General features: G+C 42.3%; 1 protein-coding gene and 2 long non-coding RNA genes across 4 annotated transcripts in view; 1 reads left to right on the top strand and 2 right to left on the bottom strand.

The window, feature by feature from the left end:
• The window catches only part of MTUS2 (microtubule associated scaffold protein 2), a 373,877-nt gene that overhangs the window by 43,884 nt on the left and 303,911 nt on the right, over positions 1 to 26,082 (top strand). The window contains exon 3 of one of the 2 annotated variants that reach the window (XM_058688745.1): positions 12,330 to 12,524. In XM_058688745.1, coding sequence (XP_058544728.1) covers positions 12,330 to 12,524 — 195 coding nt within the window. Of the gene's footprint in view, positions 1 to 12,326; positions 12,525 to 26,082 lie in introns of both variants that reach the window. The other variant, XM_058688736.1, reaches the window with a different exon arrangement.
• On the bottom strand, positions 6,217 to 12,494 carry LOC131487767 (uncharacterized). The gene is made up of 4 exons (XR_009249952.1): positions 12,408 to 12,494; positions 10,503 to 10,598; positions 10,064 to 10,199; positions 6,217 to 6,896 (listed from the first exon to the last, which is right to left on the bottom strand). It is a non-coding gene; the product is annotated as an uncharacterized LOC131487767 (long non-coding RNA).
• LOC131487779 (uncharacterized) lies at positions 20,488 to 24,224 on the bottom strand. The gene is made up of 3 exons (XR_009249959.1): positions 24,142 to 24,224; positions 22,036 to 22,315; positions 20,488 to 21,042 (listed from the first exon to the last, which is right to left on the bottom strand). It is a non-coding gene; the product is annotated as an uncharacterized LOC131487779 (long non-coding RNA).

Genomic DNA, 26,082 nt, shown 5'->3' with positions numbered 1-26,082 from the left:
GGCCCCTCCCCCCACTACTTTCTTGGTAGTGTCTTTTCAACCTAAAAGCTTTTCACATTTTTTCTCCGTTTTACTGAGAAATGATAGACATATATCACTGCATAAGTTAAAGGCTTATGGCATGATGGTTTGATTTACATATATTGTGAAATGGTTACCACAAGAGGTTCAGCTAACATCCATCTTCCATATGGATACAATCAAAACAAAAGAAGGAAGAAAACAGGAAAATATCATCTCCTTGTGATAAGAACTTTTCGGATCTACTCTTGACAACTTTCCTGGATATTGTGCAGCAGGTGTTAGCTTTAGTCATCGCATTGTACTTTACACCTCCAGTGCCTATTTATCTTATAACTAAAAGCTTGTACCTTTTGACCGTCTGTCTCCAGTTCCCCCTCTCCCAACCTCCTGCCTCTGGTAACCACAAGTCTGATCTCTTTGTTCTGTGAGTTTGTTTTGGGGTTTTTTGTTGTTCTTTGTTTTAAGATCCTCGATTTGAGATCATACAGTATTTGCCTTTCACTTTTTTTCTCATTTTTAATGGCTGAATGATATTCGTGTGTGTGTGTGTGTGTGTGTGTGTGTGTGTGTGTGTGTGTAAAATAACTTCTTTATCCATTCATCCATTGATAGACCCTTGTTTCCATGTCTTGACCATTGTAAATAATGCTGCTATAGATATGGGGGTGCACATATCTTCTTTATGTCCTTTGCCTTTGGATATATTCCTAGAAGTGGAATTGCTGGGTTATTTTAATTTTTTGAAGGTTGTCAGTGTTGTCCCCCATTGTTGTTGTACGAATTTCCAAGCCCAGGGGCCGTGCACAAGGGTTCCTTTCTCTCCCCTTCCACACCAGCATTTCTCTCTTACCTTTTTTGGTGGTGGCCATTCTAACAGGCACGAGGTGCTATCTCATTGTGGTTTAATTGTGAAAGCTTTCACCTTGAATGAAACTCAGTTTTTTCATTTGTTGCTTATGATTTTTGTGTCACATATAAGAAATTATTGCCTGATCTGAGGTCATGGGGATTTATAGCTATGTTTTTTTTCCCTATGAGTTTTATAGTTGTAGCATCATGAGGATTTATAGCTATGTTTTCTTCTAAGAGTTTTATAGTTTTGGCATCTCCATTGAAGTCTTTAATCCATTTTTGAAACGTTTTTAATATGCCGAGAGGTAGTAGTCTAACATCCTTCTTACACACATATGTATCCAGTTGTCCCAGCACCTTTGGTCGACAAACGATTTCTTTCCTCCCATTGAATGGTTTTGGCAGCTTTGTCGAAATTCAGCTGACCACACATGTTGAGTTTATTTCTGGGAACTCAGTTCTCTTTTAAGTTGTGTCTGTCCTTACGCTAGTACCACACAGTCTTGATTATTCTAGCTTCGTACTGAGTTTTGAAAATGGGAAGTGTGAATCTTCTAACTTTTTTTTTTTTTTCAAGATCAGGGACTTTTTGTTTGTGTTCTCAAGATTTGCACTAGTCTGTGTTTTTTGAATTTCCATCTGAATTTTAGGATCAACTTGTCAGTTTCTGAAAAGAAGCCAGCTAGGATTTTGATAGGGATTGCACTACATCTGTAGATCAATGTGGGGAGTGGCACCATCTTAACAACATTGAGTGTTCTAATCCATGATTGCTTTCTACTTTTTTGTGTATTCTCTAATTTCTTTTGATAATGTTTTGTAGTTTTCAGAAAATATGTTTTACACTTTGCGTATTAAATTTATTCCTGATGTAGCCGCCTTGAAAGTATACCTGAACCCCCAAATTTATTTAGATTCTCATTTAGGATTAGGAAAGTAGGCAGGTAATTTGGATTTATAGTAAAGCAAAATGAAATATTACTGAGTGGCCTTTTCATGAAATAGCTTTATAGTCTAGAGGCAGTGTATTTCATACTTTTCAAGCACTTTGGTGTAAGGAAAATTAATACGAAGCACAACCCAAAAACCCTCTACTTTGGTTCTGCCATATAGTTGACCTTTGAACAATGTGGGGGTTAAGAGCACCGATCCCCCTGTGCAGTCGAAAATCTGTGTGTGACTTTTGTCTCCCCAACTATTTCACTACTGATAGCTGTTAACCCGAAGTCTTACTATTGGCCAGAAGCCTTATTGATAACCTACAGTTGATTAACACATATTTTTTATGTTATACATAGTATATACTGTATTCCTACGATAAGCTAGAGACAAGAAAAATGTTATACAAAATCATAAGGAAGAGAAAATACTTTTACAGTACTGTACTGCGTTTATTAGAAAACACGTATAAGTGGCTCCACACAGTTCAAACCTCTATCGTTCAAGGGTCAACTGTCCTTGGAACTTTGCCAATGAAGGGATTGCATAGCTACCTTAGACAATGAAATGGAAGGCCCTCATTTGCTTCTCTTTCCTAGTGGGGATTGATGATGCCGCATACATACCTCAAGAGTGTGTAAAAAGCTTGGTTATCTACATATTTCATGTTTCTGGAGAGAGCAGAGCAGGCCTTCGAAGCAGGTCCATATGGATTGGGAGAGAGCAAGGAAAGGAGCTTCACTTGAAGTTTTTGTGGTTAGGGAGTAGGCAGGGTGAGTGGTCTGTACTCAGGCAGGTGCTTGTGTGGTTTGACTTTGTCATAGGCACCGAGGGGAGGACACCAGGCTTGCTTCTGAGCTTTCTTAGATGGGGAGAGAGGGAGAGCCCTGATGTTTGATGATTAAAATGTACTATAGTTAGTTGAATTTGAACTTGTTGAGTAAGCCACTATAGTGCCATCTGAGGCTTGCAGCCTGAGGCCATTAAGGAAGGTGAAAGTTCCATTGAATGCCTTGTTCAAGAGCCCAGCTTTATGTTTTCTGAGAAACAAAGTGATTGCCTTGTTTACTATTAGTCATGTTTAGAACTCCAAAAGTGGATAAGGACTGTCATAGTGGAAGCTTGTATTGTGGCTGTAGGAAGTGCAGAAACACGTGTCACCTTAATTTTATGTTTTGGGTCTCTGTAGTGCAGAAAGATTCTCAGAGGGTTTTTTAACCTTAAAAAGGGCAACCGTTGCTACCACTGGCTAGACCAGACAGCCAGGCCAATGGCAATGGCTCAAGAGTATACAAATGTTCACATGGGACTTTGACCAGAGCATCCTGTGTTAGAAGACTCTCTGAGGTTTGTCTAAGTGTGCTGACCGTTGGGTTTTATCCTGTTCAGGAACATCTTGGTTAAAGGATTAAAAGCAGTAGCTCTTAACAAGCTCAGTCGTGTGTGTGTCAGTTATGTTCCCACCTGGAAAATACACACACTTCGCATTGCTGTTCATCAGTTGATCCTAGCGGGCTCCCCAGGTAGCCAGTGGGTCTGGGGGAGTAGTGATCTCCTCTCACACTGTGACATCAGATAAGGGACTGAGGACAAGGAGGCCACCCCCTTCTGCAGGTGGGCTATGCCATAGGACCCAGGTTTGGTTCCACCCTGTAGCAAGAAGGCCAAGCTACATCTGCTGAGTTTGTGAGCTTCTACTTCTATAACCTAAGGCATATTGGGGACCTTGGTGTGGAGGGCCACATGTTCAGGGTAGATGAGAGCTTTACTTTTTAGGGGAGACAGTATGTACCTAGCAAGTGCCACTCTAATATGGTGTCTTGCAGGACCGATGAGGGCAGTTTCTTACACGGAATCCCATGAGCAACTTATAGCCATTATTGGTCATCTGGGGACTCCAGAAGGCATGAGAGGAGGTTGCTAAAGCTCCACAGTGAGAGCATCTCCAAGGGCACTAATGAAAGTGTGTGTCGATTGCTATTTGAGCAGATTCTAGAGCCTTTTTTTTAAATTTTTTTTTTTAACGTTTATTTATGTTTGAGACAGAGAGAGACAGAGCATGAACAGGGGAGGGGCAGAGAGAGGGAGACATAGAATCGGAAGCAGGCTCCAGGCTCTGAGCCGTCAGCCCAGAGCCTGACGCGGGGCTCGAACTCACGGACCGCGAGATCCTGACCTGAGCTGAAGTCGGACGCTTAACCGACTGAGCCACCCAGGCACCCCTAGAACCTTTTATTGGAGGGGATCCCACCAAAGGTGAGCCAGTTTGCAAGTAACAGCATAAATGTGCTTAAGTAAAATTTGCAGATGAAGAATATTTTGCCTCCCGAACCCAAAAGAGTCTAAAAGATCCTGGGCTTCTTTTCATTTTTTGGATGCTGACAACATCACTAGCTGTTTCTTGACAGTCTCAGGGATGGAGTACCCCCCAGTTTACCAAATAATTTTTAGGAATTTAATTAAAGTGGCAGGGCCTTGCGCTGTGTGTAAGACAGTAGCCTATCCCTTTTCAGTGAGCCTGTTTGTATTTATATGTTCTGAATGAGTGTGTCAGATGAGTGTCCTCAAAGGGAGATGTTATCACTGTAATGTGTGTGCACCTACGCTCCCAGAGAAAGGTTGGATCCAGTTGAGACCTAGCCTGCAGAGATTGTGTGGTGGCTAGGCTGTTGAGCTAGCCCATGGGTAGCCGCTGCATGAAGATCTGCTGTGTCTCTTCAGAAGTGAAGGAAAACAGTGACTGAGGGGCCAAGAATGGGCCAGATTGGCTTGTTAAATGAACGGCAGTGGTCCTGTAGGAAGGGTTTCAATTCTTGCGGGCCTCGCTTTAATGTACACCAAGTCATATCACTGCCTTAACTGTAGGGATGGCCTGCAGGGTCCCATTTTGTCAAGCCAAGTTTTTATGGGTCAAAAACTTACCTCTCTTCAAACGTATCAGTCATAGAGCGTTCATGCCCGCTGTGGGATAGCGTAGGGCAGTGGGTGCTCTGACGCTGGGGAATTTGGGCAAGATGGTAATTCTTATGGTTAGGGTGAAGCATATCTGGGTTTCCTTCATTTCTTGTTCAGTAATTCCCTTAAGATGATACAATGTTATAGGGGATACATTTTTTAAATTTAATGAGATCCCCAGATAGAGCTGTAGTTTGAGCCCCAGTATTGATTAGAGGCACAAAGTTTTGCCAGTTGGTACATTTAAAGAGATGTTAAGATTAATTCAGAAGCTATGTTGTCAAGGTGTGAAAGTCAGTGCCCTTGTATCTTTTGGTGGATAAATTCTTTTAGTAAATTGTGGATTTCCATTTGGGTCCAGCTGTAGCCCTCTGTTTCCGTTTTTTGTTTATTCTGCCAAATCCGGACTTCTTCTCTTCTTCCTTCCCCCACCACCCTATTCTTTTCTTTCCCCTTTGTTTTTACTAAGGATTCTCTCTTCTCCGCCTGTATTTCTAGATTTCCTCCAGAGAGCTTCAAATCAGTATCATCAGGGTTGGAGGCTTCCCCCATGGCTGGGGTTACTTTGTAGGATTTAAGGACCCCAGGCTTAAAGAGGATTCGAATTAACCCCTTTCACTATACTGCAGAGATGCCATGGGTATTTTTCTCTATAACCCTGAGAAATCAGGATTTTTGTTGCAACAGAGGCATAGGCAGCAGCAGCAGCAACAGAGTCCTGCTGAGCCATTTGCTGTTAGGAGTGCCGACCTCAGCACTTCACATATGGTTTTTTCTCTTTTTTGTTTTTTACCCCTAATGACTGCTTTTCTCATGAGTGATCACCCAGTGGACCTGTATGCAGCACAAGGTGGTCTTTTCCCCGAGTCTGGCGTCAGTTACGACTCCGCTGTAAGACATGCAGAGAGGTCCAGGCTAAGATACATGTCCCAAGGCCATGCCAAGGACCCCGCCCCAGTCACATATTCTTGTCTCCAAAAAACCAGGTAATTATTGCAACTTCCCCCTGGGGTCAGGTTAGTCCCTGATAGAGGCTCCGCAGGACTCTCTAACGCGGAACAGAGCAGCATACCTCAAAGCAGGAGCTAGCCAGCCAGCAGCAACTCCAAGGGCATGTTTTCTGTTAGGCAGCAGAGCCAGCTTGCAAGCAAACCACGAAGAAAGGCCCCCCGTGATGGTGGTCACCGTCTCCACATCCTGGTCACGCCACCTGTTGTTGTGGTCACCCTGAAGAGACAGGGTGGACCCCACCCCAAATTTGGTTTAGGTGTCAAGACTGACGATGCCAGACGCAAAGCAGTTTACGAGGGAGTTTCTTACTTACTAATTGAGGTGTCTGGGGAGAGCAGTGCTGGCCTCTCCTGCAGGTGTGAAATGACTTGAATGAGCGAGGGAAGGATCCAGGCTCAGCCTATCGTATTGTCAGGGGTTGGGGCAGGGGGGGAGAGTGCCCTTGGAAGTGGACGGGGGCTTGTGTAGTTTCACTCTTTGGCCTCGGGGGGCAGCCCTGGGCTTTCCTATCAGCTTTCCCAGATGTGGGGTGCAAGGGGGCAGGGAGTATAAGAGGGGCGTGGGTTTTGAAACCTGATAACTCTTCGCAGTTAAACATAAAAAAGGGGAATCTGACAGTCCTAAATATTTTATCTTGTTGATGTTGTAAATGAAACTTTCTTAATTTCACTTTTGGATTATTTATTGTAAGTATATAAGAAATACAATTGACTTTTATACATTGAACTCGTTTATTCTAATCGTTTTCAGAAATTTCACAGGATTTTCTACATACAAGATTGTGTGATCTACAAAACGAGAAAGATTTGCTTCTTGTTCCCAACCTGCGTGGCTTTTAATTTTCTTGCCCAATTGCCCTGGCTAGAACCTTCCGTAAAATATTGAGTACAAGTGGTGAAAGCAGACATCTTGGCCTAGTTCTTGATCCATGGGAGAAGCATTTAGTCTTTTTCCGTGAGTATGGTGTTAGCTATGCATTTTGTTTTCATCCACTCATCAGGTTGAGGACATCTTTCTATTGTTTCTGGTTTGTTAGGTGTTTTATCATGAGATGATCTTGTTATTGGTCAAGAGATTTTTCTGCATCTATTGAGAAGGCCATGTCGTTTTTCTTCCTGTGGTACAATACATTGATTTCCATGTTAACCCAATCTTCCATTCCTGGGATAAATCGCACTTGGTTACGGTATGTAATACTTTTTATATGTAGCTGGTTTTAGTTTGCTATTTATTTGGTGAGAATTTTGCATATGGAAGAAATTATTTTCTTTTCTCATGATGTTTTTGTCTGGTTTTGTTATCAAGGTAACGCTGGCCTATAGAATGAGTGTAGAAGTGTCCTCTCTCTCCCTCTCTCTTTCTGTTTCTCTGGAATAATTTGTGAAGAACTGGTGTCAATTCTTATTTAAATGCTTGATAGAATTCTCTCTCAAAGACATTTGTGCTGGGCTTTTCTTTGTGGGAAGTTTTTGGATTACTAATTCAATTTCTGTGTTGTAAGTATATTGAGATTTTCTATTTTTTTTTTCCTTTGTGTTTTTCTGGAATTTGTTCCTTTCACTAGCTTGTCTGATTTGTTGAGATATAGTTGTTCATAATATTCCCTTATAATTCTTTTTATTTTTGCAAGATTAGCAGTGATGTCCCCTCTTTCATTCTTAATTTTACAAATTGAGTCTTCTCTCTTTTTTCCTTGGTCAGTGTAATTAAAGGTTTGTCGACTTTGTTGATCTTTCTAAAAACCAACTTTTGATTTTGTTGACTTTCTCTTTTATTTTTCCATTTTGTTATATTTATTACCATCCTAGTATTTATTATTTCCTTCCTTCTGCTCAGACTTCGTTTGCTTATCTTTTTTCAATGTCTTTAGATGGACTTTTAGTCCATTTAGTCCATTTAGATTTACTTTGTTGCTGCGACATCTTTCTTCTTTTTTTTAAAGTTTATATATTTTGAGAGAGAGAGAGAGAGAGAGAGAGAGAGAGAGAGAGAGAATCCCAAGCAGGCTCTGCGCTGACAGTGCAGAACCTCACAAACCATGAGATCATGACCTGAGCTGATACCAAGAGTCAGACACTCAACTGATTAAACCACCTAGAAGCCCCATCATTCTTTTTTAATGTGGGCATTACAGAGTGCTTCAGTGATATTCATTCTTATGGCCAATCTCTACCATTGGGCAAATTTCTTAGTCATGACTCTGCTGGGGGGTGTGGTAGGGACAGTGGTCTGTCCCTCTAGGAGTGGCACTCCTGATTTACAAATGGGTGCTAGGCGGGGGTTGGGGGGGCAGTAGCTTCTGGTCTTCTCCCTTTACATCTCCTGATATTGAACCTCTAGCCTACAAGTAAGCCAGGACAACAGTGATTTTTGGCCTTTTGTGCCTGGGGTAGTGCCTCTGCCTTTTACTTGGGACTGGGTGAAGGGTCCTCTGACCTCTTAGCCTCTTGCTTGCATGTAATTTAGCCTCTGCAACATGGACCTAGGGGAGGGATAAGGGTGGGAAATGGTGGTAGCCTGCCTCTCCCGGTGAGATATGGTACCTCTTGCCAGGGGGAGAGGAAACCTGTTGCCTTGGCCACAGCCACCCACATGAGAGCTGTCATCATGCTGAGATGGACAGGGTTGCAGAGGAGGAAAGGAGTGCATTAGGCTCAAGTGCCATCCAATCTATTTTTACTGGATTTAGTAGATTTTCATATGTAAATGTTTCTTTATTCACTGTATGCCTTTGGAACAATTTCTAGAAACTGCAAGTGATTGTTGTTTTTTAAAAATAATTTTTACTGGGGCACCTGAGTGGCTAAGTCGGTGAAGCATCCCACTTTGGCTCAGGTCATGATCTCATGATTCATGGGTTCAACCCCCGCATCAGGCGCTCTCTCTCTCTCTCTCTCTCTCTCTGCCCCTCCCCCACTCGCACCCTGTCTCTCAAAAAATAAACATTAACATTTTTTTAATAAAAAATCAAATAATTTTTACTAATAATGGTTGGTTCACTGGAGAAAGTGTCCAGGGAGCTTGTGCCACCATTGTGGAAGAGGTCTCTCTTATGTGTGCTCAGTTTTATTTAACATTAATTGTTATCATTTGTTTACCGAGGGCTTATTATGCACCTTGATAGGTTATTTCTGTCAATATTCTTAAATAGCCCAAGGACACTGAATAATTGCAAAAACATATTCCCCTGACATGCTGCACTTGAAAAATAGTAAGGAGTGCACATTTTTCTAATTAAATTCCTTTTTTGAGAAACTAAGATTAACCTAAGGCACATTCACTCAGAGCAGCTGAATGTAATGCACAAGAGCACCTTTCACAGGGCAAGTGGGCATGTCATCTTCTGTGGACCTTTTCAAAGTGTGGTCCAGGCACTACTCAATGAGGATCGCTGAGGTGCTTGTTTAGAAGACTGAGTTTTGAGCCCCAGCCCAGCCTAATTCTCATGCAGAGAGACCAGTGCAGGTCAGCTCACACACAGGCTGCATTAATGTGTGCAAGCTTGATTACTGCAAACTTCAGCTAAACTTGATTGAACAATAACGTCAAAACCACCGTGCTAGACACTGGTGGTTTCTCAAGAACAATAAGACCTGCTCTTCCAAACCCCAGAGGTATGTAAACTATTTGTGAGATTTATCTGGTAGAAAGAGAGACCGTTGGATAGTAGCTTGATGTATAGATTATATAAAATTTAGAAAAATTATGTATACTGAGAGTTGGGGCAAGACATACTCCCACAAGTAGCCTACACACACACACACACACACACACACACACACACACACACACACACACCCCATGTGCCTTTATTGGAAGGGAGAGCTAGACGAAGGGAAAGTGAAAGCCTGGAAGTCACTCAGAGCCTTACTTCGGGTGTACTTGGGTCCCTGCGTTGTTGAGTCCTCTCTCTACATGTTCTGCCGCTACCTTTCTTCCAACGGCACGAACAATCATTGAATATGGGTAAGGGTAGGGTAGAACAAATTCCTCCTTGAGCATTTCCCATGCCCTTATTGCCTTACATAATGATTTAATAAACTAAGTTTTCATTCTTAAATATTAAATGAATGTTTACTACGTGCCAAGGTTCTCTGTTAGAAATTTTGAACTTTCCTTCATTCCCAAATATGGGTTTGTTTTCTTGGGAAAAAAATTAGCCCACGTTCTTCTCATGTGACTTGATGTAACCTTAGGTCAGTTATTGACTAACTGGGCTGGGAAAGAGGTTATATGTAACCAAAACTAGTATCCAAATGTAGTGGGTTTAGTGTATACTTACTGTTGAAATTGCATCCGATTTTTTTAGCAACTCTTTTACTGTTTTACGGGCACTGTTCAAAATTGAGTTGGCATAAACTTACTGTGAAGATGGCATCTGATACATGGGGATACTTTCATTGCTCTGGGGATATCACCTAAAAGTACGCAAAAGGATAGGAGAACAGTTGGAGGCGTTGACATGGCATTTAATTGCTGATACAGAAGGGCCATTATTACTTATTAAGCAGTGATTATTTCTCATCATATTTGAACGTTTTTCCCCCAAGCATTAGGACAGAACTGAATTGGGAATACTGCAGCCCCAGCTCTCTGCACTCACCCAACTTTTCCTCCTCCTCCTCCTCCTCCTCCTCCTCCTCCTCCTGACCCAGAAATCAAGAAACCGGAGTTGTGCGTATTCTGTTTTCACATGGATGTGCAACTGACTACAGACTCACTCTTAGGGAGAGCTCCCGGTAGAGGAAGAGACACCAGTGGTCCACCATGGCATCTGTTGGTTCTCTAAAGATTTCCACACATAGGATCCCGAGAAACTTAACAGAAACCCATGGAGGAGGGGAAGGGAAAAAAAAAAAAAAAAGAGGTTAGAGTGGGAGAGAGCCAAAGCACATAAGAGACTCTTAAAAACTGAGAACAAACTGAGGGTTGATGGGGGGTGGGAGGGAGAGGAGGGTGGGTGATGGGTGTTGGGGAGGGCACCTTTTGGGATGAGCACTGGGTGTTGTATGGAAACCAGTTTGACAATAAATTTCGTATATTGAAAAAAAAAAAAGATTTCCACACATAGATCTGTTTCTAATGTAGATTCTTCATTGATTTTTAGATGTCGTTAAAAAAAATAAATGGCTTCTTTTATTATTAGTTTGCAACCTGGTTAATCTTTTAGTAGATAATACAGAGTGAGGAACGCTGCTGAACGGTCTGCATATAAGCACTCACAGTAAATATGGCTGCAGCTGAAAGTTCCTAAATGGCTTGACTAGAAATTTATATAGAATATTAGGACACTTGCCCCTTTTTCCTTTTTATTATTATTTATTTATTTATTTATTTATTTATTTATTTATTTATTTTTAATCTTTTTTTCTTTTAACATTTATTTTTGAGACAGAGAGAGACAGAGCATGAACAGGGGAGGGCCAGAGAGACAGAGGGAGATACAGAATCTGAAACAGGCTCCAGGCTCCGAGCTGTTAGCACAGGGCCTGACTCGGGGCTCAAACTCATGGACCGCGAGATCATGACCTGAGCTGAAGTTGGATGCTCAACCAACTGAGCCACCCCATGCGCCCCGCCCCTTTTTCCTTTTAAGGACTATTAAAGGGCATTTGTGTGTGATAACATTCTGGTTCTATCTGGTATTGAAAGGCTCTTTTAGTGTGGAGATGATCATTGCAGTGGCTATGAACAGAGCCTGATTCAGACATCATCATGCTGAGATGGTAAATTTATAACATGATGTTTTATTATTTCAAAATTAGCCGGCTTTGCACATATTTGGGAACTAATTTTAAGCTTAGTTTAATTTTTGAATTTTAGTTTAACATAAAAACACATCGTGGAAAAAGAATAAAAAAAGCCTAGTAGTGTTAACTGGAGCATCCATCAAGTTCTCTTACAAGCAGTAATATTTGTAATATATCTTTGAGGCCAGTTTTATCACCACCAGTCCCTTCCATTGGTTCTGAAGTGTTGGGTCAAGTGCCCAAGGTTACACAGCCCGTAAATCATACAGACTGGATTTCAATCTGGCCAGTTCCCCAGTTTATGCTCACCTCATTCCTACAATGAACGGAATGCTAGCAAACAACTCTTTTGTACATGCTTCTATGATTTCTCACCAAGTGTTTATAATTGCTGATGAATATTTACCACAAGGGCTCTTTACCCATTGCATGTCAGACTTTAAGGTGTATGTCACTTTCGCAATTCTAGGGTAGCTTGCAACAGTACAAGTTCATTCCATTCAGCGTCCTAAGCACTGTCTACCTTTATTTATGGCCGTATAATAGGGCTAGTTGTCTATTCTTTTCTCATCTGCCTGCTGCCTCTCCTCCTGTGTAAGTTCTCTGAAGCTCCCAGCCCACAGCGAGGAGCTTTTCTCATAAAGACGTATTTGTGACTATGCTGAACCGCACTGTACAACATCAATTGTGTTCAGTTTATGATAGAGTTAGATTACTAGTCATAGTCTGTGTATTCCTCTGTCTCGTTGTCAACTGATTTTTTTCGTTTGTTTGTTTGGTTTGGGTTCGTTATAGCAGATTTAAAGAAAGCCTCCGGTTCAAATGCTGCAAAATCCAATCTACCAAAATCTGGACTTCGTCCTCCTGGATACTCACGTCTCCCAGCAGCCAAGCTGGCGGCGTTTGGCTTCGTGCGGAGCTCCAGCGTGTCCTCGGTCTCCAGCACCCAGTCCGCGGACAGCGCGCAGCCGGAGCAGAGCAGACTGGCCAACCGTAAGTGGGCGGGGCGGGTGGGCGGGGCCGGCTGCGTTGTTCCCTGTGGGACACGCCCCTAGGACCACACCGGGGCAGGTGAATGGCCATATCTTCATTTCTTCAATATGGGCATTTCTTCAATATGGGCATATGGGTATAACGGCTTCATTTCTTTGTGTTTGAAAGAGTTGATTTGACTTCCTATTATATTATATTATATTATATTATATTATATTATATTATTTACTTCCTTAATCTACCATTGTTAGGACTTTAGAAGATGATCTACTGAAGGAAAAAAGGCCTGTTTGGCACTATCATTTTTTCAATTATGAGGAATTAGAGTGCCAGAAAAAGACTTAAATCTAGAAAATGACTTAACCAGGTACTGATTCCAGGAGCCCTTTGCTCATGGATTCCATGTAAGAAGTCAAAGAAAGATCCAACACAGGTGTTCCCATCTTGTGCTATCATGAAGCATATTATGTATTAGATATTAGTGGTGAGAATCCTTTTAGTCACCTGGGATTACCTGTCATGGCTTCATTTTGGTGGAGCACTTGGCTGGATTTCTCAAAGTTACCTAAACAGTGTGAAAAATAGAAAAGTAGAGCTGAGCTTCTTCAATTCTGCCCAGAAAGGTCCCCATTGGCTGAGTGATGCTACTAGGCCTGGCTCCCGAGACTGATGTTGGAAGCTGTGTTTTAAAGTATGAATTAATAGTCTCAGAGCAAGTCACAAACAGCCACCATTCTAAAGGAGACCTGGAGGCCGCCCCACTGACCTGAGCCTTTGATGACCAAAGCCCATCTCAGCCTGTCAACTTCAAAGTCATTGTTATTGGATCTGAAACCATGACATCTCGGACATTGGTTAGCAAGAACTGGCCAGAGGACCAGGGAAGTCTTAGAGGTTTTCATGTGGAGTGCTGTTCGGGAGGGATTACAGTAGTTGAATCATGCTGAAGTAAGTAGCAAGAGAAAGAAACAGAGGACAAGATGGGGTATATGGGAGGGGAGAGGTGGAGAACAAGATTGATTTATATTATTTTCTAAATTTCTTTTCTCCGAGCTTGCTCTTTCTCTATCCTTTCTTGGGTTCACAGAGATGATGCGTGGCACATTCATACCTGCAAAGTTCTAAATTTTGGTCTACCTAGTTATTCCTAAAAATAATGCATTACCTTTTTCTTTATCTTGATGTGTTTGTAAGCAGTTTCTGAGAGGTTTTTTGCTCACTTGGTTTCCTAAAGGTGCTGCATCTCAGAACTGCTTTCACGCAGGAATACACTTGTCATTAGGGATTTCACCAGATTCTCAAAATCTGAAAGAGCTCTTTGCAAATGTGTAACTCATATTTTCCCACGTGTGTGCGTATTGACAGTCTGAAGATTTTTAAGTATAGGAGCAACTATTTGTCATCTTTTTTAGTAGTAAAATATCTGGTGGCATGTTTCTCTTTTAGAGGAAGCAGCATGAGTGAGTAATTATAAAAAAAAAAAAAAGTATTTTTCGGTATATATCTTTCCGAGGAAGTAGTTAAGGCCTTGGTCTCTTTAAAAAATAAGAATCATCTCGGGATGATTGAGCTTCGTTCCCATGGTAGCAGTTTTTGCTAAAGGAGAGCTGATAGGTGTGGACAGAATAATTCCAGGTGTGCTTACGTCATTTCTTCTCACATCTGCTTGAACGGATGCTAGAGAGGGACACCCTGAGCACCCAGGGAGGCAAGAGCCATTATGTGCCAAGGAAAATAACTCCTACTTTAAAGACTTCATAGTAAAATAATAAATTAATTATTAATACATAATTATGAATATGTAATGCATTAGTTATTAATACATAATAGATATGCATTTAGAATTCTTTTCCAGTTTTTAAAAAAGCAGCATTAGAATTGATTTGCCACCTAACCATGTGTAAAATTTATACTTCACCAATAAACCACAGAAAAATTTCTCACTTATTTGAATTGATATCTGAGTGCCATTAACCACCTGCTAATACTTGTTGTTAGATGTAATGTCAAAATTTTGTTTCTGTTCTTTAGTGGAGGGATGATGCTTTGATGACAAGGATTAAGTAAAATATGAGGCACTCAAAAGAGCCAAAAGTCCTTAGATCAAACCACAGGAGCAAAGCTTTGTTGGTTTAGCTCATGGAAACAGCTAGCATATCAGAGCTGGTTCCTTTTTCCTTCTTGGAACATTGGTCTTTCTTCAAACAGTACATTCACATAGAATTGCGTTTAGGAATACCACAGTAATTAGGAATTATATTATGGCACAGTAGATGTCTCAAAATCTGAAACATGACTGTAATAAGGAACTGTTTGAAAGTGCGCAGCTCATATTTTTAGATATTCATGTGCCTATAAACAGTCCGAACAGTGTCCACGATGACCGAAGCATGCTATATTTAGGACACTTTTCAGTGATTCATTATGAACTTAGTGTTTCCTGGATGACTTTGGCTTAGCTACAGCTCGCTCTCCCTGCGGCTTTTCTAAAGGGTCCTGAGGGGCAGGTGACAATGAGAGTGGAGAGGAGAGACCCCTGGGCTCCCCTGGACCTGGGTCTTGGCTGTTGGGTGTGGAATCTACTCTCCACCCTGGACTCTGGTTCTTTACCGTGTCTTCAGGCCCACTGGGCACTAAGTCAAGGGCCCTTCCGTGTCTTTTTATCTTTTCCACAAAGTTTTGACAAATGGAGCAGACACAGAGAAATGAATTATGCCTGTATGTACTTAGATCATATTACTTCTATTATGAAGCCCTTTGAAGAGACCCTAAAATCAGGGTATCTTGGGACCCAGTCCACCCCCTCATTTTAAAGCTAGCAAACTGAGATCAAAGTGACTCATTCTGGCTCCTGGGCCAGTGTTCTTCTTCTATGTAGTCCTTAAAGTTGCCACATAAAGTGAAGAACCACTCATGATTTAAAGTCTTTTCTTCCTGTTCGTGAAGCAAGTTAGAGTCAGAGTGGCCTGGAGGGACCCTGTAGACTGAACTCACCTTTCCCCCACTTCCTGGGTTGTCAGCCAGCCCCTGTGTAAACACTGAATGATAGAGAACATTTCATCTTGTGAAGAAGCTGCCTTTGAGATGGGATAGCTCTCGTCACGAGGCAGTGCTCTGTGTGGGTTCAGGCTGCTTCCCTGTAATTGCCAACTAGTCACTCAGTTCCTGTGGCCTGGTACAGAACCTTGACATTCATTGTATTGCAGGTGACAGCCCTCCCAGCCCCCTTCACTCCTTTATAGGTTCATCACGTGAAGATTGTGAGGCTGGTACCTTTAGAACCTCAAATAAAATACCAAATTACCCTAGTTAGCAACTCACGGCTTTTTTAAAGATTTAAACTGAAGAGAGACAAAGTAATTCCCTAACTTAAGCTTAAACTTTAAATCATATATTTGAGCAGGTCTGACCCAGTGTGTAGCTCATATTTTTTTTTTTAATAGTTTTCAGAGACCAAACCAAAAAAAAAAATCTTAGAGAAGAAAAATTACTGTGGAATTTAGTGCTGGTAATGTATTAGAGCCTAAACTGTATCTAGTTGTCAGATTTATCAGCAATTAGCTGTAGACTTGATTTTCCCAGTGGATAGGTACAATTTAAAGGTAAACTTTTGGAGGGTATGGAGGGGAGGAGGGAAACTTGAGGATTTCATGAATTAACCATTAATGAAAATAGTTCGTATCACCGAAAGATAGAATAATTTCTAGAGAGGATCTTATTGTGTATTCTGAGTAGCACCTAACGTGTTGAGTGCTCAAGAAAGAAGAAAATCTCTATCTAAAAAGGATATGATATAGATGGTGGTATTTGCAGTGGCCCCTTATGGTTTCCTTCCCACGTCTTCTCCATTCGAATCTGCCACATGTTCTCCATGGGGTGAGCGAAGACCAGAGCTCACGAGACAAAGAACTTAAAAAGTAAAAAAAGAAAAATGAGGGCTTTCTTCTTGTTTCTTTCCCTGGTGCAGAGAGGTAGTAGCGTTTGGGGAAGTAGGAATACAGCTGGCGAGGTGGACGGAGAGGCTGGCATTGTATAAATGATCACGACACAAGCGTATATGTGCCTACAGCCTTCAAAATGATACAAAGTTGGGTGATTGTTCCTGGCTTGGGGTGGAGGGTTAATTTCTGATTGGGGTGATCGGGGAGTTTCTCAGAGGGCTTGTATTTTGGGAGGCGGAGATGGGCTCTGGGAGATCTTTTGTAGGAGAGCTATTGGTGCATCCAGAAAACCCCCTGAATTTGAGGGGTTGCGATATCTGGCATATCCCCTCATGTGCCTGCCAGTTAGTTCCTCGTAGAGTCATCTGTGTTCCGTACCCCGAGGCCTTATGTGCTTGAGCTCCCCAAAGTTGTTCTCACGAGGCATCTCTTCCAATTGTTTTTTTTTTTTTTTAAGTGTATTTATTTTTGAGAGAGCAAGAGAGAGCAGGGGAGGGGCCGAGAGAGAGGGAAGGAGAGAGAAAATCCCAAGCAGGCTTCGCACCGTCCGCGCAGAGCCCGATGCGGGGCTCAGACTCACAAACTGTGAGATCGTGACCTGAGCTGTCACCCAGGCAACCCCTCTGCCAATTCTTTAGGCTTCCCCGGGTTCATCTTATCCATACTATCAGCTCTTAGCACTTTGAACACTCTGCCGACTCTGATCTGCCGCCTCAACCTCTCTCTGGAACCACTGACCCGCATTTCACACGACGCCGAACACCTCCAACAGGCCGACCCAAATTGCCTCAAACTGAACATTTCCCCCAAATGAATCTTTTATTACCGTTTCCAGACCGGTACCTTCTCTCGCGGTCACTCTGTTAATGATATCTGTGATCGGGCTACTGAGGCTGGAAATTTCGGGATCAGCATTTCCTCTCACCTTCTTTTTGTGGTCCTTTCTATTCAGTGATCACATCTGGTCCATTCTCACTCTCTCATGTACTCCATCCTCTTTCGTCTGCTCACCTTACTTTAAATCTGTAGCACCTCTCACCTAAGCCATTCCCACTGCGTCGTCACTCTGTAATCCTTAGCGCACGTGGTCCCAGATCATTTTCCCTTTCCCCCCTGTTATGATTGCTCCATGGTGCCCCTGTGCTTGCTACAGTTCCTTGCTGGACGTTCTAGGTCCTCCATGATCTGCTCTGGCAGATCCCACACACCGTCCCCTCATGTGCACCCTCAGCTGGCCAACCAGAATCGTTCACTTTTTTCTCTGAGGGCTTTGTGCTTTCCTTTGTGGTGTTGGTGTAAACCATTTATCCGCGTAATGCTCTCCCCCTACTCCCAACCAAGTTTCTCTGTAAGTTTTTCAGGCGTAATTCAAATACCACTTCCTCTCAAAAGTCTTCCTTCATCTGTGAACCAGAAACCATCTTTTCTCCTGAGAACTCCTGTGGCCCCTTGCTTGGATCACTTCTGTGGATTATCACACACCGGCTGGTGGTACTTACTTGTTTCTATGCCCTGTCTCCCCTACGGATTGTCAGCTCCCTGAGGATAGCAGCTAGGTCTTTGATAATTTTAGTATCCTTCGTGTTATACCTAACATGGCCTTGACAATAGTACAGTGTCAAGAGAAATTCTTTCCCAGTGGAAATTCTCTATCATTTTCTCTTATGTAAGAGTATGGAGCAAGAGCGATCCCTTAGAGGAACCTGAGCAGCTTTCAGAAGTATCTTGTACTGGGAACTTATTTTCACTTCATTAAGACTTTCATGGGTTTTGATAGTTGGCGAAGTTCTTCATCAGTGTAGGTTTCATAGTTTTCTAGAATCTCTAAAATGTTACTTCTATGGACCATGGTGTACTTATGGATAATCTGTACAACTCAAAGAGTAGAAAAAATAATAGGTCATTTAAAGTATAATTATATTCAGAGATAAATCATCATGTAGACTGACTTAATAGTTTCATAGATCTCTAATAACCTATATATCTCCTTGCATATAATTAGCCACTTTAAAAGAATTGGCATAAAACCCTACCATTGAGGCTTTTCATGGGAGAATTTAAGAGTCTTCAAAATTAAATATCTTAATTGGAGAGGTTAGATATTTTCATTACGTTTTAGAGTTTATTTTTTATTGAAGTACTTAAGTCAGTAGATGTTCTTTTAATTATCAAATAGGATTTGGGTTCTGGAGATAATATTCTAAACTGGAAAATCACTAGCCTTTTTGGAAGATTAATCAATGAAACTAAGGGTTAATAGGAAAGCTTTTTGTAATGTTAACTTCAGCATTTATGCTCATGAATACCATAAACTACATTTACATAAATAACACTTTTGATTTTCTGTATCTGACATGAATTCAAAATAAGTTCAGAGTTGCCAAGAAGTATTATTAATAACTCCTACTAAAACAGTCATTAATCTATTTCATGTTCCATTGGCAAGGAGGGAGTCATTTTTTATTCATGGAGAAAGGAGCTGAAAGGGACCTGTGAGGTCAGATTTCAGAGAAGCTCTTGCCTATTTGAGATTAAGCCTTACTGACATCTTTGTACTTCCTTTTCAAAACACTCAAATAATTATCAGGTCCACCTGGAGATGGGATTAGAGCGTGAATGTATCCCATTTTGTTTTTTAAAAAGTTGACCATTTTTCGTTGTAAGAAACATAAACTGAAATTTCGGGGATGATATTTTTATCATGTCTAGTTGAGCTGCCCCATTTTTCTTGGCTGTCTGGTTTTGTGACTGTCAGATTGTCCACTTTCCCTTCCCCAAACCAGCCCTCTTTCAGCGTCTGTTGTGGGATAAGCCCAGAGCTCAGCACTGCAGCTCTTGTGACTGAGACACCATGATCTTATTCTAGCAAAGTTAGAATCCAGCAGAGAGACAGGAGTGTGAAAATAAATCCACATAGGGAACTGAGAGTGTGACCATGGCTGAAGACTGCATAGCGTTTGGTGGGTGGGTGGTGGGTGGGGAGGAGGCATATAAAAGGAGGAACACCTAACCCTCCTGAGTTGGGGGTAAGGGTAAGGAAAGCCCTCACGCCCTTTATCCCCTCCCCTGTTCCCCCCCCCCCCCCCCGCCTGTCTCAGCACCACTGCATTGTATCTTCAGATCTCATTATTCCACATTTTAGGTTATGACAGTGTTCTGGCTTTGCTATAAAATAATCTGGCAAAAAAAAAAAACCTCAAAAAAAGATAAAAAAAAGATAGGTAAATTGTTCATATTCCTTGAAGCTGGATGATGGAACTATGAAGGCTTATTGCACTATTTACTTTTTTTCCATAAAAGAAGGTTAAAATCTCATCTCCCCCCCACATTGGCTTTCATTTCTGAAGACACCAGATAGCGTAGTGGTGAAGGAAGTAGGCTTCTTGGGTTTGTGTCCCGTCTCCACCATTCACTAGCTCCATGACTTGGGGCCAGTTATTTAATCTCTCAGGGCCTCTGTTTTCCCGTTGTAAAATAAGAATAAATAGAAATAAGTGTAAACAACCACCATAGGATTGGGAATATTAAATGGAATGGATGAAAGGATGGAATGCTCAGAAAAGGGCCTTGCATATTAATAATGATAATGGTTCAGTGACCATTTCCATTCATTGGCCGTGTGCATAAAGTTCTATGTTGAGAAGGATTTAAAAGCTCATTTGGAAAAATGGCCCTGATGGATTAACTGTGTCTGGCATGGGAAAGTGGTAATGATAACATATAAGTCAGGGAGATGATGTCTATTTCATTTCTAAATTTTTATAATCCCCTCTGTCATGTACGGTGAATACCTCTCTGAACATTAAGATGAAACATTTATCATTTATGCAACATTAAAGGTGGCAGTTCTAGAAGCCGATCGGTAGATTTTCATGGGTATCTCTTTTGGGCTTTAAGCTTCACGCTGTTTGGAAATTTATAAAATACAGGCAAGGAAAGTCTTGTTTTGTTTTCTTTATCTAAAAGGGTTCTGCCATGCCCTTAGCATGTTATCATTTAAGGAAACACATTCATTTGGGTTTCCTTTAAATGAAACATATTTATGCAAGGTGACTAATTCATAGCACATTAATCTAAGCCGATGGCATTTAAAACCTCTGCTCAAAATAGAAACTGGGAGTTGGATCTGATTTTATTTCTGTGCCTTTCTAATGTCTGTAGGAAAAAGTGGGAACATTGGATTTTGTAGTGTGTAAAGAGCTTCACGCAGCCTCTCGTTTCGCTAGAGTCTAATTTCCATTGTACTAGGGTCTTACTTTGTCAAATATCTCAATCCGATTTAGGTGGGCGGGGAAAAGAGAAGAGTGAGAACAAAAACCAAAATAAGCTTCTGATTTTCTCTGCAAATGAGGAAGTCAAACACATGTCACTGATGGATTTAAATACCTATTTCCCTGGAATCTGTAATTATGTAATTTAAAGTATTCTTTATAAGGAAAAAATAGAATCGTGTTCACTGACTCTTGCTGTTAATTTTCCAGATTCTTCCCACTCAGTTCTTTTTTCTTCTTTCTTTGCTTCCTTCACACTCATTTACAAAGGAGAACATGGTTCTTCTGAGTACTATGCAGCATTGCCTGTAAGTGAAAACATTTTCTTTATTGCTTAAGTAACATCTAATTTATCCACCTAGACTCAGCTATGTGGACAGAACTGTTGGAAATCATATTGTCCCTCAAGAGGTTTCTAAGTGCCATAGTCTAGCGTGTTCTAGCTTATTCAAGATATTTAATGAAGAAAGGATCCTTGGACTGTGGGAAGGGGTCAAGATAAGAAATATGCCATACTTGTGTGCAAGATATGCATCAAAATCAGCATTTACGGTAATAGGACAGTTCTGAGGAAGGTCAGTTAACCTCACTGGACTCCGATTTTTGTTATAAACTTGGAAGAGATCGAATTAAATAAATTGCCCACTTTTGGCTCTCAGGAGCTAGGATCCTGTGGCTTTCTTCTGTTAAAATTATGCAGCCATTTATGATTCTGAAGTGGTGAATAATCAGAAGTGTATTTGGGGGCACCTGGGTGGCTCAGTCGGTTAAGCGTCCGACTTCGGCTCAGGTCATGATCTCGCGGCCCGTGGGTTGGAGCCCCGCGTCAGGCTCCGTGCTGACAGCTCCGAGCCTGGAGCCTGTTTCAGATTCCATGTCTCCCTGTCTCTCTGACCCTCCCCCGTTCATGCTCTGTCTCTCTCTGTCCCAAGAAAATAAATAAACGTTAAAAAAAAAAAAAAGAATTGTATTTGAGAACAATCACTATGATATTTGTGAGCCAAGTCATTTGGATAGGGGAGACCAGGGATGAGCGACCTCAGCTCTGCCAAAATTAGAGTTGCTTTCCTTCTGGCCAGACCTTACTTTTGTTATTTTTACCCTGCCATGGGAGATCGAAATTTCAGAACGCTGACAAACAGCAGCTCGGAGGTTTTGCTGCCCTGCTTTTTATCTGTAAAATGTAGGGCTGTGAGGTTCTTGGAAGCCCCGCTTGCACCCTGCACTCTGCCTGATGCCACACATCTCAGATTATTGGGCTATGAGAGATGGGAAGTGTGGGGGAGGGTGTTTTCATACCTTTTATTGCTTTCAGCTGTAGCAGAAATGACAGGTCAGGGGTGACCTTCCATCACGACACTAACACCACTGGGGATGATGACAGAGAAGAAGTAGTAAACAGCAACTGAGCCTAACTTCTAGAATCATCTTGACTTCTTACAGGAACTTAGCCAACAGTACACGCTTTCTTGCATTGCCATAACACACACGGGGCCGTCTGCTGGGAAGGTTCATAAAGATCCTTGCAATATCTTCCTTAAGGCAGTGGACAGGGGCCACAGATTGATAATATCTTCCACTTTCAGTGAGAAAGAATACATTTCATGAAGTCCATGGGTTCTTTGGCTCTCATCACAGGCAGGAGCTGGGAGGAGAGGCTTAGTGGGAGCCTGAAGTAAGGGGTCAGCAGTAGGGAGGGAAAGAAAGGGCCAAATCTGAACGAGTCAGAGCTGACAGGTCAAGAGCACCTGCGAGGGTGGAGTGCCTGGAAGGGGGGGATGAGGGTACCACTCTCAGAATTGTGGGCTCAGGACCGGAATCTGAGGGTCTCGAGTCAGGTCAAAGTCCCAGAAAAGCATTCACAGAAACTCATCTGGTGGATTTATACACATACTGGGCTGACATTATGACATTAAGGGGAGGAGCCTTGACTGACCTCACTGGTGAGTGCAAGCAGGACAAGATGAGAGGAGGGATGTGACACGAGCAGGGCCTGTCTCTGGATCAGGAGCAGGGAGCACAACCAGAGAAGGCGTGGTTAGCGAGGAGGGAGGAACATCAGGAGAGGCCAGAGAGGACAGAATTCACCGAAAGCGCCTGGTCAGTCAATGCAGTCTGTGCTGCAGAGGAGGACATCTCAATATGAGGAAGAATGGAAATGCAGACTTAATGATTAGGAGCTCACCGGGAGCTTCGATGTTAGTTTGAACAAGATGTATGAAGGCAGGAATCGGGTTATCAGGGGGTAAGGCAGGTGAGAATGGAGGAAAGAGGTGAATGTTAGGATGCTTAGTGGAGGAAAAAGAAGGGACTCAGGGGTACCTGGATGGCTCCGTCAGTTAAGCGTCTGACTCTTAATGTCTGCTCGGGTCATGATCTCACGATTGGTGAGTTCGAGCCCCGTGTCTCGGGCTCTGCACTGACAGTGGGGAGCCTGCTTGGGATTCTGTCTCTCCCTCTCTCTCTGTCCCTCCCCCACTCACATTGTCTCTCTCTCTCTCCAAATAAATACATACACTTTTTTTAAAAAAATTTTTTTTTCAACGTTTTTTTATTTTTTATTTTTGGGACAGAGAGAGACAGAGCATGAACGGGGGAGGGGCAGAGAGAGAGGGAGACACAGAATCGGAAACAGGCTCCAGGCTCCGAGCCGTCAGCCCAGAGCCCGACGCGGGGCTCGAACTCACAGACCGCGAGATCGTGACCTGGCTGAAGTCGGACGCTTAACCGACTGCGCCACCCAGGCGCCCCATACACTTTTTTTTTAAAAGAAAGGACTCAGTAGAGGAACAGAGAAAGTTGTTTTGTATTTGGTTTCATACCTCCCCCACTTTTTTCTTTTTCTTTTTTTTTTTTTTAATGTTTTTTTTTTTAATTTATTTTTGAGACAGAGACAGACAGAGCGTGAGCAGGGGAGGGGCAGAGAGAGAGGGAGACACAGAATCGGAAGCAGGCTCCAGGCTCTGAGCCGTCAGCACAGAGCCCGATGTGGGGCTCGAACTCACAGACTGTGAGATCATGACCTGAGCCGAAGTCGGACGCTCAACCGACTGAGCCACCCAGGTGCCCCCTCCCCCGCTTTTTTAAAAACACAGATAAGAATGTTTATGATCCAAGAGGGAGGATCCAGTGATGAAGAAGCCATTGAAGATAAAAGTAAGTGGGGGTTATAGATGGAGCGCTTCCTGGAAGAAACGGGAAAGAATGACGTCAAACACAAGTGGAGAAGAGAGAAAGAAAGGGGTAAAGGATGAGTACAGAGAAATACTGGGCAGGAGGAAAGAACTCCAGGGAATTCACATTAGGTAGCTTGATTGGTCTGAGGTAATTAAAAAGTAGGGTTTTTACAAAGATTAAGCATGATGGAATTGGGTTTCATAAAGCAGAAAGGCATGTAATGGTTACCTAGAGCAATACAGTATGAGTCCGTAAGAAGTGAAGGGAGAATTGCAGGGCTGCATAAAGGCCAACTTGAGGCTGGAAAACATGACTTTATACTGGAAACGATCTACCAGATGTTAGGCCTGTCTCCAGAGATATGGTGGATCACGCTTCTCTCCAGCGCCTCGTCTGTGTTATACTGTAAGTGAGAGCAGCTCAGATTCCAGAGTGAGCATATACTGTTTCTCGGGAGCTTTCTTTGAGTCGTAAACTAATATTTAAATACAATTCCTTGAGGGCACCTGGGTGGCTCAGTCGGTTGAACGTCCACCTCTTGGTTTCAGCTCAGGTCGTGTGCTGATGGTTGTGGGATCAAGCCCTGCACTGGGCTCCGTGCTGGGTGCGGGGCCTGTTTGGGATTCTCTCTCTCCCTCCCTGCACCTCTCCCGCTCGTGTGCGTGTGCGCACTCTCTGAAAATAAATAAACATTTAAAAACAAACAAACAAACAAACAAACAAACACAACTCCCTGGAAACAGAGGTGCTGGTTGGAAAGGGTTGCAGGGAGCCTCAAACCATCTGTGCCTTTCCCCTTCCCTGTCCAGTCTTGCTGTACCAACCCTAAGAGATTCCACGGATGACAGTTGGAAATCACTCGTTTTATGGCGTAGGTGTCCAGTTGGCTCAGGAACTGGAGACAAAATTCACTACTGTGATGAAAAAGGGTAACATTTTTTTTTCTAAAATTAAAAATCCTAATTATTGTTGCCAAGAAAGGCATTTTCTTATTTGTAGGTTTGTAATAGGATCCTCATGTGTCCCTAGAACATGGCCGCCCAGTAGAACTTCCTGTGATGATGGAATGTTCAATGTCTGTGCTCCTGAGCCGTTGTAATATGGCTAGTGTAACTGAAGAGCTGACTTCTAAATTGTATTTAATTTTAATGACTTTAAATAGCCACTTGTAGCTAGTGGCTCTCCTGTTAGTGAAATTCTAGATTATATTATCAGTTTGGATTTTCTAAAAGATATAACAATTATTTTTTAAGTTTACTTACTTATTTTGAGAGAGAGAGAGAGAGAAAGACTCTCAAGCAGGCTTCGCACTGTCAGCAGGGAGCCCCATGTGAGACTCGAACTCACGAACTATGAGATCACGGCCTAAGCTAAAATCAAGAGTCAGATGCTTAACCGACTGAGCTACCCCAGTGCCCCAATATAATAATATTTCTGATCATAGCATCCTTCAGATTCATAATGACTAATGAATATCTCCTACTTGATCCCTTTAGTCTTGTATAGAAGTTATAAGAAGTTAAAAAGAAGTGAGGGCTGAGGAGACTTTTCTCAAACCATAGATGCTGCCTCTACCTCTGACTAGTTGTTTCATAAGTTCGTACAACTGACCATAAGACTAGGTCATAGAAAGTGGAATAAATCACCCATAGTGATGGGGATCAGAGTCATTATATTAATGTACAAATATAAGAGTGTTCATAATTTAGCATTTTGCTTAAGATACTTTCTCAGAATGTAGACATATTAACTTAATCCCACTATATCCAGACAGGGTTGGATGGTATCCAAACTACAAGGGAAAAAAATGGGAGAGAAATATATTAAGTCAAAGGAAAGCGGGAGGGGGAGGGGAAGGAAGGAAGGGGAGGGGAGTGGAGTACGGATGGTAATATATCTGTGGCGGGAAATAACCTTGGTTAAGGGTTCCAGAGCTGTCAGTACTCCATCAGCCTCTTTCTGGTTTCCTCGAAGGCTTCCTGTTCCGCCGCTCTCCTGTCCTGCCTCCCCGTGAGGTGGAGACCCAGAGAGAGCTAACCCAAAAGGCCAAGGTCCAGACAGTGTTTTGGAGGTCTCGAGATGCAGAAATGTGTATTTTCAAGCCGGGGAGATGCTGGACTAGTGAAATACTGTTCAGATGGTCAGAAGACATTCTTCAGTGGGTGCTTA

The sequence above is a fragment of the Neofelis nebulosa genome, chromosome 1 (genome assembly GCF_028018385.1).
Source record: "Neofelis nebulosa isolate mNeoNeb1 chromosome 1, mNeoNeb1.pri, whole genome shotgun sequence".
Taxonomy (NCBI): domain Eukaryota; kingdom Metazoa; phylum Chordata; class Mammalia; order Carnivora; family Felidae; genus Neofelis; species Neofelis nebulosa.
The sequence above is the reverse complement of the archived record's forward strand: the minus strand, read 5'-3'. Positions and strand labels throughout refer to the sequence as shown.